Source organism: Myotis brandtii, unplaced genomic scaffold (genome assembly GCF_000412655.1).
Source record: "Myotis brandtii unplaced genomic scaffold, ASM41265v1 scaffold1817, whole genome shotgun sequence".
Lineage (NCBI taxonomy): Eukaryota > Metazoa > Chordata > Mammalia > Chiroptera > Vespertilionidae > Myotis > Myotis brandtii.
In genome coordinates this window covers 9,215-23,598 of record NW_005356740.1, presented here as the reverse complement: position 1 = coordinate 23,598, position 14,384 = coordinate 9,215, and the positions used below count along the sequence as shown (strand labels likewise).

Here is a 14,384-nt window from a genome sequence, read left to right as displayed (position 1 = left end):
ACCACCTTTCCCCCACACCCACCCGTCTTTCTGAGGCGATTCCTGGTGTCCCTGTCCTGGAGTAGGAGGAGGGGGAGGGGGCTGACCCCCAGCGGCTTGGGGGCTCCCTCCTGGCCCTCCTTCACCCACCACTGCGCTGCCCCCTCACCCCGCCCTCCCTCACCCTCAGAGGTTATCACAACCCTTCACGTAGCCGTGGTGTCTGTCTGTTTGTAAAACTTGTCCGCATCCATTTCTCTCTGATTCGGGACTTTGGCCCCATTTTGCACTTGGGGAAACTGACAGCAAGAGATGACCTTTTCAAGGTCGTTTGGAGGAGCTGGGACCAAGCTGAATCTGCACCCTCCTCAGAGGCGTCCGATGTCTGGGCGTGGCCTCCGGCACTTGGCTGTGTGGGGAGGGACAGGGTTGCTGGCTCCCAGCGGTCAGCCTTCAGGCCCTCCGAGAAGTGTCAGGTGGGTCCATTTCCCTTGCATCCTTGGCCCCCCTCCCCTCCCCTCCCCAGCCTTCAGGGCCACGCGCACCACCATCTGAAGGACGACGTGTGATGCTCCTGGGCCCCAGCTCCTGTGTCACCTCCGACAGGCATGACCAGCCGAGCCGGCCGCGGCTGTGGTGCTGGTGAAAGCAAGGGGCCCGTCCCACAGAGGCGACTGACCTCCTCCCTCTCCCCTTCTCTTTCCTTCCCCCTCTCAGTTTCCTACCAGGTCCCAGCAATGGGTCCCTCTGCTGCCGGGTCCCAGCAATGACTCCTTTTGCAGCCGGTTGAGAGACCTTTGCACCGCGGGTGTGGGAAGGGCTCAGAGGCCGAGCCTGGTCAGGAAAGCCCCTGCCCTGTCTCTCTGACCTCTTATGCTCCTCCTGGCCTTCTTCCCTTCCTCTGGCTCCTGGGGACTGGGACACCCACAGGGCTGTTTCCTCCTGGTGGCGGAGACCTCTCCCCTTCTCCCCCCTCCTCGGGACAGGCCCACACTACCACTCACCCCTCCTTCTCCAAGCCCCTGGGACAGAGCCGGTGCCCCTCCCTGGAGGCTGGTCCCTCGGGCCAGCATGCTCCATGGACAGCATCCTTTCTCCTCCTCTTGCTGGGCAGCGACGCCAGGCCCCAGCTGAGGAGAGGCCTCCTGGAGATTTGGGGCCCGGCTTGGGTCTCCTGGGAGTGGGAGTGGGGCGCTGGGGTGTGGGGGGGCGCCTCCATCTGTGCCTGTGGCAGCCGGCCAGGCCGGGCAGGGAGGTGCCGCCTGCGGCTCTCCCAGGGAAATGTGATTTCCCCGAGTGAAGCGGACTGTGCAGTGTGGAAATTGGCTCTTTTCTGAGCGAGCGGCTGTGGCAGAGTCTGCGGGCTGGGCCGCGGGAAGCCGCGCTGGCCCCTGGGGTGCGCTGGGAGCAGCCATGTGCTGAGAACTCATTAGGGATAAATCAAAGCAGCACCAGCATGGAGCCAACACCCCCCCCACCCCCGCCCCACGGTGCCCAAGACCCCCACTGCCCCTCCTCCTCCCCAGCCAAGCACCTCTCGGGCCAGAGAGCTGGCCACGCATCATAGTCAGACACAGGCCCTGAAATCCTGGAGCCAGACCTGTGCACTTACAAATAAATGTTTGTTTGTTTCATGTTGGTTTGCTTTTTTGGGGGTGGGTGGGGGGATTCATTGGTAGCAAGCTTAACTGACAGCAGAGGCCTTGCTAGAGCCTGACCTAGGAGCTCACCTTCTGGCCAGCTCATCTTCCCTCCACCCTCCGGCTGCCTTTCCACACCCTGCCCCAGCCTCCCGGGCGCCAGAGGCGAGGCCCAGCTGTGGGCCACATTGGTTCCCCCACACGTACCCCTGGAGAGGTGAGAGGCCCAACCTACCCACCTGATCCCAGGGGCCTCCCTGTGCAGAGCAGACAGTGTCCAGGAGGGTGAATTTGGTCTGAATGGGAACTCGACCCCCCACCCAAGGTGAGGGCAGGGGAAGAAGGAAGCAGGCCTCCTGCCAATCTAGGAACAGGCTGTGGGGAGCATTGGGGCTGCTCGTTACTGTCATCATAACGAGCCCCGGCCACACGTCATCACTTTGTTCCGGGTCCCCCTGTTAAAGGGCCAGGGCCTGGACTTGCCCCGGGGGGGTGGGGGGTGTGTGATTCCTCAGCTGTGAAATGCCAGGCTCAGGCCAGGATGTCGCCTGGGTCAGCGAGAGGCAGTGCAGCCTCATCTGACTGGTTCAGGCACGAAGCCCTCTTTCTCCCAAATTCCCCAGGTAACTTTCCGCTAAACTGGAGGCGAGAACCGCATTCCCACATTTGGAATCGGTCTCTGGGGTGGGGGGGAGGGCCTAGGGTCCCGCCTCAGCCGGCTGAGCCACGCCAGGCTGGGGCCGACACCCGGCTCACGGGCCACAGCCATGCGGGCTGGCACCAGAAGTCCCCTTCACAACTCGGAAGTTTGTAAGCCTCCCACTGCGTGCCAGGCCCTATGATGGGTGCTCGGGAGGAAACAAGATGAGTCCGATTGAATTACAGCCCCCACAAACAACAGCCCCAAAACAACACGAAACCCCTCGGAGCTCAGACAGGAGACCTTCCTGAACGTCACCTAGAGAGCAAGGTGGGGAGGCAGTGACAGGCGTAAGAGGAGCGACATAAAGTGCTGCTGGGGTCAGGTGACACTCGCAAAGCCCCTTTGTCCCAGGCCTTTCTCTGCCCCTCCTGTCCCCTCCAAACAGCAGCCATCAGGAACCAACGCAGACCCTACCCCTGAGCCTCAGTCAGGCTCTCTCCCTGGAGAAGGCTTCTGTCCCTGTGTTTCTGTGTCACAAGGAGGGTGGCTGGACCCAGCACCCTGTCACCCACTGCTCCCATGGAGGCCGGGCCCGGCCGGGCACTCTGACCGGAGCCTGCACCGAAGGCCTGGGCTTTGTTCAGAGCTTCTCTGCTCCACGGCCGGCGGGGAGGAGGGGTGGTGTCCGGGGCCTCGACACAGAACAGCAGCTGCCCTTCCCTATGTGATCATGGCTGGTCCCCCTTCTCCTACCTGCCCAGCCATTTGACCTCAGACCCAAGGAGCTGGAGGGAAGAGAGGAGGAGGAAGGTCCTGGGTGGACAGAGGGAGAGAGGCCAGGAGGGGAGACCTACATGGAGGCTGAGGCCCCCCTGGCTGTGAGCTTTAGGTCTTGCCTCCTCCTCCCCATAAGCTGCGGCTCAGGGTGGGGACAGGATGCAGGCCTTGGGGACAGGCCTCACCTCCCAGATCCCTTCCTCCATCTCCATTTCCTCCAGCTCTACGTGGAGGATGGAGGGAGGCCTGGGGCTGCAACACGGAGGGGAGCAGGTGCCTCCCCGGCAGCCGGCCAGGGTGGGAGCTGGGGATGGGCCAGATCCCAGCTAAGGCTCAGGGCCTATCTGAGCATGTCGCCCGCTAAGGAGGAGCTGAGCTGGGGGAGGGGAGGGCGGGGAGGTGAATAAATAATAGGAAATAAAACTTCATGAAGCAGAAAATAAAAGGCAGATTATACAGATGTGGCAATTTGAAGGATCATTGCCTCTGTCCTCTTTTTAACTGCTGCATCTGGAGTTTTGAAGCGGCTTATCCTCTCCCTCCCTCTGCCAGGTCCCCGCCTGGCTGGAGGCCCCCACGGGGCCAAGGCACGCTTGGGGACAGCACCTCCAACGGCTCGGCTGCCGGCATCTCCTGCTTCCAGGACACACTGCCAGGCCCCGGACAAGCCACCCACTGTGTAGGAAACCGTGTGCAGGCTGGGCAGCGGGTGGGAGGTGGGCTGGGTGGACCCCCAGTGAGCGTGCTTGTGAGGGAGGGGCACGTCTCTGAGAGAGCAGAGTGTGGGTGAGGACAGGGTTGGTGGTGGGCAGTGTGGACAGGGCAGGGAGGGTGGAGAGCTGCCTAGAGGGTCAGGAACAGGGTGAGGGTTTGGGGTGGCAGGAGAAAGGGTGCCCCTGGCCAAGGGGGTGGATGAGGCTTAGCCGGACGGGGGTGTCTAGGCCTCTGCATCTTCATGCAGGCAGCTCCTTTCTCATCTCCATCAGAATTCATTTGTTAAGCCCCAATTTGACACTGTGCCAGGTGCTATATAAACAGACATGGTCCTTGCCCTTAAGGAATTTCCAGCCTAAGACACACACACACACTGACATTTTGTTTGTCTTATTTTAAATATTAATGTATTCCCCACCTGGTTCCAGAGGGTGAGACAGCCCACAGGAAACGCACCCCGTGAGTCAGGTACGAAGAAGCACAGCGTGGGGACCTCAGGAAACGTGCGAGGAGTGGTCAGGAGGCGGGCGGCCCGGCGGAGCTGGACCTGGGCCTCCAGCCTCTCGGTGGCCGGGTGAAGGGGCTGCCGGGCACTTACCCAGTTTGTCTGCTAGACGCGGGAGTCATTGCTTCTCTATGCCTGTCCCTCCCGACCCTGTCCTGTCACCCCAGATAGGGACAGAGAGACCAGAGACCACCTTGTGCTCGACACCGAGGTGAGGAGAGGCTGGTCTGGCCCCATCTCCTCTCCATCCTGGTGTGCCGTCTTTCAAAGCAGCGAGCAAACCACTGCAGAACCATTCATATGCACAGGGGTCAGGAGCAGACAATGCCAAGGTCAGACTGAGGTCTGAGAAGTAACGTCTGTACAGAAACGGACCATTTCCAGCTCGACACCGAGGTGAGGAGAGGCTGGTCTGGCCCCAGCTCCTCGCCATCCTGGTGTGCCGTCTGTCTTTCAAAGCAGCGAGCAAACCACCGCAGAACTATTCATATGCACAGGGGTCAAGAGCAGACAATGCCAAGTTCAGACTGAGGTCTGAGAAGTAACGTCTGTTCAGAAACGGACCATTTCCGGGAGGATTTGTTGAGGGGCCACATCCCGCAGGCGTTAGAACTCCAGCTCGGACCTCAGAGCAAAGATGGGGCGAAGGCTGAGATTAGGAGAGTCCCAGAAGTTCCCCAAGGGCCTGCAGGCAGCCAGACTTGTGGAAGGGCTGAGTTCAGGGGTGGGAGGACCAGGAGGAGGAGAGACAGAAGACAAACAGGCAGGTAGAACCAGGAGCACCGGGGCACCACGCCTGAGGGAGGACAAACTTGAGGCTCACATTTTCCACCCTCGATGGGGCCCAGGGGATGCCAGGCTGCCTGTGCCCTCCTCAGGAGCTCCACTCTCCTGGGAGCAGAGCGGGGAAGAGGGCTGTAGACGCGGTATGACAGAGAACAGCTGGGAGCAGGGCTCAAGCAGGCTGTCTGCGGGAGGTGGCGCTGGCGACAGTGGCTTCTCCTCTTCCCACTCCTCATGAACTTACAGTTTCTCCACAGCCGGCCCAGGCCTATCCTTTGGGGAGTTTGCCTCCACCCTGTCCCACTTCCATCTCAGAAGATGGCTTCTGATGACCCGAAGCTCCTGACCTTAGTGATGGGCTCAGAGATGGGCCATGGCCCAGGGTAGGCTGCTCAGAGGAACGCTCCAAGGAGCAGCTATTGTCTGTGCTAGATCTGCACAGGAGAGGGATGCCGCTGAGCCATTTTGGTGCCAGGAGGCTACCCCTGCCTCCTCCGCCTGGGAGATGGAGCCAGGAAGATGGAGCCTGGGAGATGGAGCCACCTCACCTGCCCTGAGCACAGGTCATCTAGTTATTGAAGCCAGTCGATGCCCTTTCCCGCTAAAGTGCGTCTGAGTTGAGATGTGCGATTTGCAGCATCCAGGCAGGAGGAGCCGTGTGCAAAGGCCTAGCCTCGAGGAGGACTCACACGTCTGAGGGCAGAGCCTGAGCCTGAGCCCAGAGGAGGGGCAGGTGCGTGGGTGAGGCAGCGAGGCTGGGCACTAATGGCTAACCTGCCTCACGTCCTCCTGTGCCAGGCATTGTTCTCAGATGCCGACGTGCATCACCTCACCGAATCCTCCAGGACCCCGCGAGGTAAGCAGTGTTATTAGCCCGTTTTATAGGGAAGCAGATGGAGCGCAGGAGCTAAGTAACTGGGCCCCGGTCAGGCACAGGGACAGCTAGCACTCGCTCCCGGGCAGTCGGCTCCAGGGCCTGCTGCCCAGGCCCCAACGATGGCCTTGCCCAGGTTGCCCGTCATATGGCCGACGGGGCCAAAGGTCACAGAGGGAAGGAGGAGGAAGGTTGAGAAGGCCCTGGCCTTGACGATTGAGGGTCCTCCAGGTGCTCTCTTGGGTGGTGGAGTTTAGGGAGGGGCAGGTGGAAGCCTCTCAGCGAGTTGTGGCTGGGAGGGAGCCAGGAGCCAGGTGAGGGAGGGAAACGGCTAGAAAGACCATCTTTTTCTTCGTGAAGGGGAGACTTGAAGGTGAAGGGGGTGGAGATTAGGCCCAAGGAGCAGCCAGGACCCTCGAGGGAGACAGATCATGGTGATGGAGGAGCCGGTGGGCTGTGTGTGGGCTCAGGGGAGGGATCAGCTCAGGAACGCAGAGAGCACTTCTCACTACTGAGACGGAGTAGGAAGGGACAGGTGAAGGTGTGAGGGACAGGTGAAGGTGTGAGGAACAGGTGAAGGTGTGAGAGACAGGTGAAGGTGTGAGGGACAGGTGAAAGTGTGAGGGACAGGTGAAGGTGTGAGGGACAGGTGAAGGTGTGAGGGACAGGTGAAGGTGCAGTTCGAGCCACAGTTGATGGTGAGGGATGCAGCATCCAGAAGAGCTGGAGGCACAGGTGGGAGGAGCAATGAGAGAGAGCAGGCAGTCTGGACACCTGTAAGTCCCTGGGAGCACCTGGGGGCGGGGAGAACAAGGGAGGAGGAGGGCCAGGTGTGGGATCGCCACCTTGTCCCAGGTTCCAGGCTGCTGTCCCCCCACCCCCTTCATTTTTTAAATTTATTTTGGCTCACAGCAGAGTTGCACTAATAGCAAGAGCATCTCCAGGCCACGATTGGATCTTGCCAGTTGGCCTTACTCACTCGAGTCGTTTTTTCCTCTGAAAGAAGGCTCCTAGGCTGTTTCCAAGCCCTGCACGTCCCTCTTCCGCTGGAAAGCCACACTCCTGGGCTTCCGGTGAGGTCCGGGGATCTGGCCTCGGGCCCCTCTTAGGTTGTGCCTTCCTCAACCTGCCTCCCCCACCCTCCAGCCCAGCTCTTTCCAACCCCGACGCACCCCACTTGTCTCCCTATGACTCTGAGCCCCCCGAGGAAAAACCCAGGCTGAGGCCGTGTGACCTTTTATTCTTCCTGGGTGCCTGGCAAACCACAGACGGAGGATGTCATCAGCAGAAAGCCAGACCTCACCGATGCTGAGACAGGAAGAGTCCAGGCCCACCCGGGTCAGGACAGCTCAGGGCCCTGGAGCCTGAGCTCCCCTGGATGGGAAGGAGGACTCAAACACACTCTGCCAGCTTGCAGCACCCAGCTCGTCTCAGGGGGAGGACAGGTGGGGTGGCAAGAAGGTCAAATGTAGGCTGGAGGGTCTGACCTGCCCCACACCGGGACTGGGCTTGTTTTCACTTTCCTAGGTCACTTGGGACAATTCTTTGGGATGCTCCAGGCCAGCCTTTCGAACCTTATGGACCACCCGTTGGTGACCGCTGCTCTAGGCTGTCCCTATAAGGTTCCAGAAAAATTTTTCCTCTCATCTGCAGGACGATGTCAAAGTCCCTACCCTTTGTGTGGTGGAGACGGGTTTGGATGTGGGAGGCCTGGGCCGAGCCACTCCTGGTTCTGTAGATGGCAGGACAGGCTGGCTTCCTGCCATCCCTGAGCCCAGTGTTGCAGCCAGCACCTGGGCTCAGAAGCCAGGAAGATGCAAGCCCGCCCCCCAGTGGCCACCCACCATAACTGCAGCCCAACAGCCCAGTCTCCACCCGCCAGGCCTCTGGCATGAGTAGCCTGGCAACACTGGCCAGGACCTGGGCACCAGCCCCTGGCTCCATAGGCCTCACGTGCCCAAGTGAAAGGAGGTGCCAGTTCTTCATGAGCAAAGAAGCATCGACTGTTCTACACACGCGCACAGGCAGACACCCGCTGCCTTTCATTCTTGATTTAGAATAAGGATCCGCGTCCAGTCAGGTCAAATACCTCATCCAAGGCCATTGGGCTCAGTGCCAGTTCTGGGCCGAGTCATGTCCACCTGAAACCAGGCTTCCACCTCCATAACATGGGGCGACCGGACTCTGCGTGCTGTTACCTGTGTCGTACGTCAGAGCGACCCAGGGCCTAGGGGTGGCTAGTTCCACGCCCTGAAACCAACCCTACTGGACCCAAACCCTGGGGGCGGGTGGGACGGTGTCTTCAGCTCACCGCACAGAGAGATGAGTGTCTCTATGCCAACCGCTGGGAACCAGAGCAGCACCGTCCCCTCCGGGAGGTCAGGGACATGGTCCATTCATTTTTAGCTCCTTAGCACTGACCCATGAAAAGTGGTCGATATTATTTGTGAAGTGAATAAATGAACGAGTGGGTGAATAAACGATTCTGAGGTCCCCTCCAGTTTGATAGTAAATGTGTGACTCCTGCACACAAACACACAATGCTCTACACACATGAACAGACACACACACACATGCACAGACATGCATCCACACAGACACACAAACACACCTGCAGACAGGCATACACATGCAGACACATAGACACACATGCACAGACACGCATAAACACAGATACACATGCAGACACACATACATACTCATAGACGTGCATATGCCCACAGGGCAGAGGGGATACAGCCTGAAAAAGAACAGGTGGCCCAGCTGCCCACCGCCCCCCACACACACACACTCGTGCACACCTTTCTTCATTGGCCTGTATTTATTGCACACCCATTGGGTGCATGGCTCAGCCCCTGGTCAGAAACCTCTCGTGGCCCCCCAGGGCCAGCCCAGCTTGGGGGAGTTCCAGGCCACAGGGCTGGTTACAAGCGTGGACGGGAGGGGGAGGCCCAGCAGGAAGGTGGAGAGGCCGTGCGTCAGCCAGCAGGCGGCAGGCAGGCAGCAGAGGCCCCTCTTGGCGGGCAGCCTGTGGGTACACTTGGCTGAACAGAGACAATGGTGGCTGCTCCCCCAGCCCAGCCTCCTTCCCACTGGCACAGCCTCAGATCTGTGGGTGTCCAGAGCCCTCCCCACCCCCTGCCCCACCCTGAGAACAGGCCCAGCTGAAAGTAGCCAGAGGACAGCTCCAGGGGACATACAGGAAGGGCAGGGGCCCAGAGGGGCCTGGTGCCCCTGGGGAATGGAGCTTTAAGGGCTGGGGTGTGGGGAGGGGGTCCAGGCCTCCACCATGACTCTCAACCCTTCCACAGCGGCAGCTCCTGCCAGGAGAGCCCCAGGGGCTGTGTCACCACCTCTTCCTCAGCCTCCCCAGGGACCTGAGCCTCTTTCCTGGCGCTGGGGACACAAAGGCCCCTTGTTCAGGGTTCCCCAGAGCCCTGGAGCCCCCACCGCTTTGGGGCCATTGGCTCTGCTCTGTTGATTAGCAATTGGGCATGAAGGTGGGGCGCTCTCATTGGCCCTGGTGCAGGGCCGACTGTAGGGATGAGGAGACAAAGGTGCAGTCCCCAGAGCCAGCCTCGGGGAGCCCTGCCGCCTGTCTGCCTGCCTGCCTGCGAGGCCCTGCCCCTGACAGCGGCCCCACCCTGAGCAGGGCCTGGGCGACAGGAAGTTTGCTGGGGGTGGGGGGGGTGGGGGTGTCTTCCCAGGCCTCTCCCAGCAGGTCACCTGATTCCCAAAGCAAGACCATCCCCGGGGGCCTGACTGCCCAGAGGCCTCGGCTGCCCCAGGGTCTCTCCTGGAAGCGCAGGTACCATCTGCTCTGCTTCCCCAACAAGCACTAAGCTGCCCCAGACCCAGGAAAAGGGGCCGTTCTCAATTTTGGAGGAGTGAAGAGTGACAGGGGACAAACTCTGGGAGTGGAGCCAAATCTTTGGTCTCTCTCTTCCCTAGGGAGTGGCCAGGGACCAGGGCGGCTGAGGACCTGACTCGGGGCAGAGCAGGGCAGAGCAGTACTCCGGCAAGCTCAGAGAGGGCTGTTACTCAACAGAGCAGGGGCCTCCCCTTCATCCCACAGGGTTTCATCCCAGGTCCGCCCCAGAGCAGGGGCCAAGGTCTGTGAGTGAAGCTTCACAGCTGATGGCGGTTCCGCTTGGGGATAATCTTCCGGTAGGTTCTGCGCTCTGAGATGTTGCGCTTCACCTTGGCGGTGGTGGGGGCCTCGTCCTGGTGCAGGGAGGGGCTGGAGTGGGACTTCTTCAGGCTGGGCTTGGGCTCCTGGGGGCCTGCGGCTTCCCTCCCCAGCTGCTCCTCCCACAGGTCCAGGTCATCCGAGGGGCAGTGCAGACGGGTCATCAGCAGCTGCACGTACATCTCATAGCGGGTTTTCTGCAACACACAGGCACCCCCACCTTAAGCACCGCCTGGCTCCAGGTGGGGAGGAGGCTGGAATTGCGGGGGACGGGCAGATAACATGTGTATGAAGCTGTGGCAATAAAAACTGCTGCAGAGAGAGGGCTGGACCGACAGCTAGCGCCTGTGTTGTACCTGTAACCAGGCTTTGCAGAACAGAGCAGTAGCGTGTTAGAGCCCTGCCACTATCTGGATAGTCTTACAGTAACAGGGATTAGCCAGCCCTGTTCTAACGGCCAACACCGTGTGCGCTGTAACCAACATCTCCCAGACACCGAAAGGCCAGGACCCAGCAGGCCTGAGACCAGCGCTGCACACGACGGCTCACGCCTGCGCTGAGACCTGGCTGAGTCTGAGCGGCGTGTTAACAACTGGCATCTGGAGAGCATGATGCTAACAGCCCTCGTCTGCTCACACCCCTAAGGACTCTGTAACCAGCCCCTCCAGATCCGGTTTCCAGCTTGGTCGGTGCTTTCCCACCCTCCATCCCATGAGGCCGTCATCCCAGCACTGGGGGCGGGGGAGCAGGCACCCCATGAGGTCGTCTCCTTGTCCCAGCCTGGGAGACTGGGAGGGGCACCATCACGACCCTGCTCGTAAAGGAGGACAGGAGGGCTCCAGAGGGCTGGCGGCTGCTAAAGACCCCTCTGGTCTGTGGTGGGAGGGGCTGGAGCTCTGCAGGCAGACCTGGGACCTGTGGCCCACACCCGGGGCCTCTGGGAAATGGGGCGCTCACTGCCACGAGTGCAACAAAAAGCTAGAGGGCACGACCAGGAGGTGAGGGTGGGACAGCCAGCAGGTGACGCTGACCATTGCGTCTCTGATCTCTGCCTTTGGATCACCTCTGGCCCCTCTGTTGTCACACTACCCCTCACCTGCACTGGCTGCGTAGGTTCTAGAATGTGCACCAACGGCAGGCCAGAGCAGAGTTTGGGGTGGGGGGTTGGGGGTTAAGACATTTCGGGTCGATCGTAGAGCTAATAAAGGTCATTCCTTCGTTAAGACTGGAGTAGCATCTACACTGATCAGGTTTGGGTGACTTATTTGCTCTCTCGATGCCCCAGTTTCCTCATCTGTAAAAGGAGGGTCATAGTCCCTACCCCAGAGTTGTTAGATAATTTAACAAGATAATCCGAGCAAGTAATACAAGCGCCACAAATACAGCCTATTATTATTACGTAGGAATTAGGGGAAATAATATAAAATACTTTTTCCTGCCAAATATACTCTCAGGAGAAAACAGTTATAAAAATAATGTCCCTTAATAGCGTTTCAGATAAGCGGCTGGTCCGTGATCCCAGAACAGGATACGCCCTGCGAAGCGAGTGCAGACATCACCTCGCCTGCCCTGAGCCACAGAGGAGCGAAGGCTGCAAGGCCGGACGCGGCCACCAGGGGGCGGACGGGGGCCGGCGGCTCACCTCGTGCTCCAGGTACTCCTTCCGCAGGCGGTATTCCTCCAGCTCCCGGCTGCGGCCCCGCCGCTCCGGTAAGTTCCTCTGCAGATCCAGCAGGTCGTCGGAGGCAGCGTCCAGGCAGTTCTCGTGGGACCGATGCTGCTCCTCCTAGTTGCGGGAGGCGGTGGGAGAAGCAATCCCGATCTCCCCCTCCTTCTGGGCCCAGGAGCGCAGCGCCCCCCCCCCTCCCCTCCCCAACCCCTCAGGTCCCAGAGCCAGGTGTGCAGCTTCAGCAGCAGCCCTCCTCCTTCCGGGGCCAGGTGCGCAGCCCCGCGCCCCCATCTCCGCTCTAGTCTTCCAGTGCGCGCACCACCCCCAACCCCCTGCCGCACCCGCCTCTCCCCGAGGCCGTACCAGCGAGCTCTGGGCAGGGCCCACGGGCAGGATGGGCCGCACGAATCTCCGCTGGGAGCCCACCGCGGCCGGGAAGGGCGGCGCTGAGTGCGTGGCGGCGGCCAGGTTGATGCGCGCGATCCAGGAACTCATCTCCTTGGCAGTGCTGAGGGCAGAGAGGCGGCGGGTCCCCAGGGGTCCCCCGGGCCTCTGAGTCTGTCCTGTCGCTTACCCCCGCCCCCAGCTCCAGTGTTCTAAGGGCAGGGCAGTCCAGCATCTCAGGACTGGAGCCCCAAGAAGCCAGAAGCCCTGTGTCTAGCAGAGTGGCTGACCTCCGCGGGTGCCTTTTCCCTTCACCAAAGAGGAAAATCCGGACGGCAACAGATTTTACATCAAATGCCCAAAAAATGGTGATGTCATCGTTACCCTGGAGTCCTCTGTTCAAAACTGGGAGGCTGACCTGGGCTGACAGGGCAGAGCCCCTCCCTGGCCAAGTGGGCCGTGGGCGGGCGTGGCTGCAGGAGCTGCCTTGGTGTGCGGTCAGAGCCCCTCAGCAGGGCCCCTGAGGTCTGCTGTCCAGGTGGCAGCCCCATCAGGGCGGGGCCGCAGCCCCCAGAGGAGCAGGGCTCAGGGGACAGGAAGGGGGCCCTTCTGCTTGTCTCCCACCCAGACTCACGGTGCCTGGAAGAGGTAGAGGCGCCAGTCGGCAGTCCGAAGCTGGAAGACGTGTGGCTTCTTGGTGTAATGGGTGGCCGGCGTGGCCAGCGAGTGGTGCACCCCCACGGGCTCGTCCACCATCTGCCCCACCAAACTCTCCCCCTCGGGGCCGTGGTCCTCTCCCTGCCACAGGGCACAGCGGCTCAGGAAAGAGGTTTTCAGTAGCGGCCCCCCACCGTTCTGGGCCTTCCCCTGTCGTCCCCCCCCCCCCATCGGAATGTGGACACCCTGCCTACCTTCAGGAAGTAGAGGACCATCCCTCGGAGCAAGGTGTGGAGCATCTTCCAGCCACGCTTGCCCCATGGCGCTGCCCAGGAGCAGAACGCACAGGTGAGTGGGGGCACCCCACCCAGATACCCGCAGACACGCCCAGGCCCCCGCTTTTCACCCCTCACACCAGCTCCAACCCCCAGCCCCCAGGTGCACAGAATCATTCAGACGCACAAAACACCGTCACAAACAGGCATGTGCCACGCCCTACACACAGGCAGTCACGTGTGGAAACCCAAACAGATGAGAACTATTGACAGACAACAAATTCGACAGACCATCCCCTCTCCAGACACACCCACCGCGAGCACAGCCCCAGCTCGGACATCCTTCGGGGCCCTGCGGATGACCTCGACTTCCTGGGCCCTTCCCGAGAGGCACGGGGCTGGAGCCCTTGGGCAGGAGAGGGCCTGCTCCCTGTGGTCACCGCCGTGCACGGGCCTGTGGGATGCTGGTGCCCTGGTCATGCTGTTGCCCTGCTCTACAGCTCCAGCCATCTGGGCATGAGGCCCAGCTGCAGACCTGGGCGATGCTGCCCCCAGTGCGTTTCCCAGCGTCCTTCCACACGCCCCATGTTTGGAACAAACTATGTCTGCTCCTTCTTCATGAGGGACACCCTCTGCCCAGCTTCAGATACCCAGACCTTCCGAGGTTCGGCCCAGATTGATCATTTCCCAGGAGCCTGAACCCGTTGTCTCCCACATCCACCCCAAAACAGAACCCCAAGCTTCGCCCCCTCCACAGCCCATCCTTGATCTGGCCCTTCCTACAGTCACACACCGACGTGCTTGTCTGGCTTCTGCCTCAGCACCGGGCTCAGGGGCAGGAATGGCGGGTCCCTCCTGGGTCTGCCCCCACCCTCCCGGCTGTGCCTCACACAGTCACCGTCGAGGCAGTTACCCTGTGCACACGTCAGCACGTGTCCCTGAGCAGAGCCCCCGCACCCCCACAGACAGAGGCCCCGCACGGCAGCCGACACCCACTCTTCTTGCCGTCCACATCATGATGCATCTTCCGAGCCAGGATGCCCTGCTTGTAGGTGGGCCCCGTGGGGTCCAGGGCCGGCTGGAGGAAGGGGCTGCTCATCTTGCCGCCGAGTGGTGAGGACCGGGCCTTCTCAGGTCTGGCTGTGTCTTCTTCGTCCCTGAACAGAGAGAAGCAGGTTGAGGTGCTGACAGGGCCCCCCACCCTTTCTCTCTCACTGGGGAGCCACATCTCAGGTCACCCCAGAAGAAATCTTTCAAAGCCAACCCATCTGTTCCTGTCTTCCCCAAGCCCCTCC

General features: G+C 60.9%; 1 protein-coding gene across 1 annotated transcript in view; it reads right to left on the bottom strand.

Annotated features, from left to right (window-relative positions):
• Positions 1 to 9,572: 9,572 nt before the first annotated feature.
• LOC102245504 (PH and SEC7 domain-containing protein 4) overlaps positions 9,573 to 14,384 on the bottom strand; it is an 8,624-nt gene continuing 3,812 nt past the window's right edge. Inside the window, exons 7-12 of the mRNA XM_005863902.2 lie at positions 14,086 to 14,246; positions 13,069 to 13,139; positions 12,792 to 12,955; positions 12,137 to 12,281; positions 11,747 to 11,890; positions 9,573 to 10,301 (exon numbers count right to left, since the gene is read on the bottom strand). Coding sequence (XP_005863964.1) covers positions 10,044 to 10,301; positions 11,747 to 11,890; positions 12,137 to 12,281; positions 12,792 to 12,955; positions 13,069 to 13,139; positions 14,086 to 14,246 — 943 coding nt within the window. The 3' untranslated portion in view covers positions 9,573 to 10,043. The remainder of the gene's footprint in view (positions 10,302 to 11,746; positions 11,891 to 12,136; positions 12,282 to 12,791; positions 12,956 to 13,068; positions 13,140 to 14,085; positions 14,247 to 14,384) is intronic.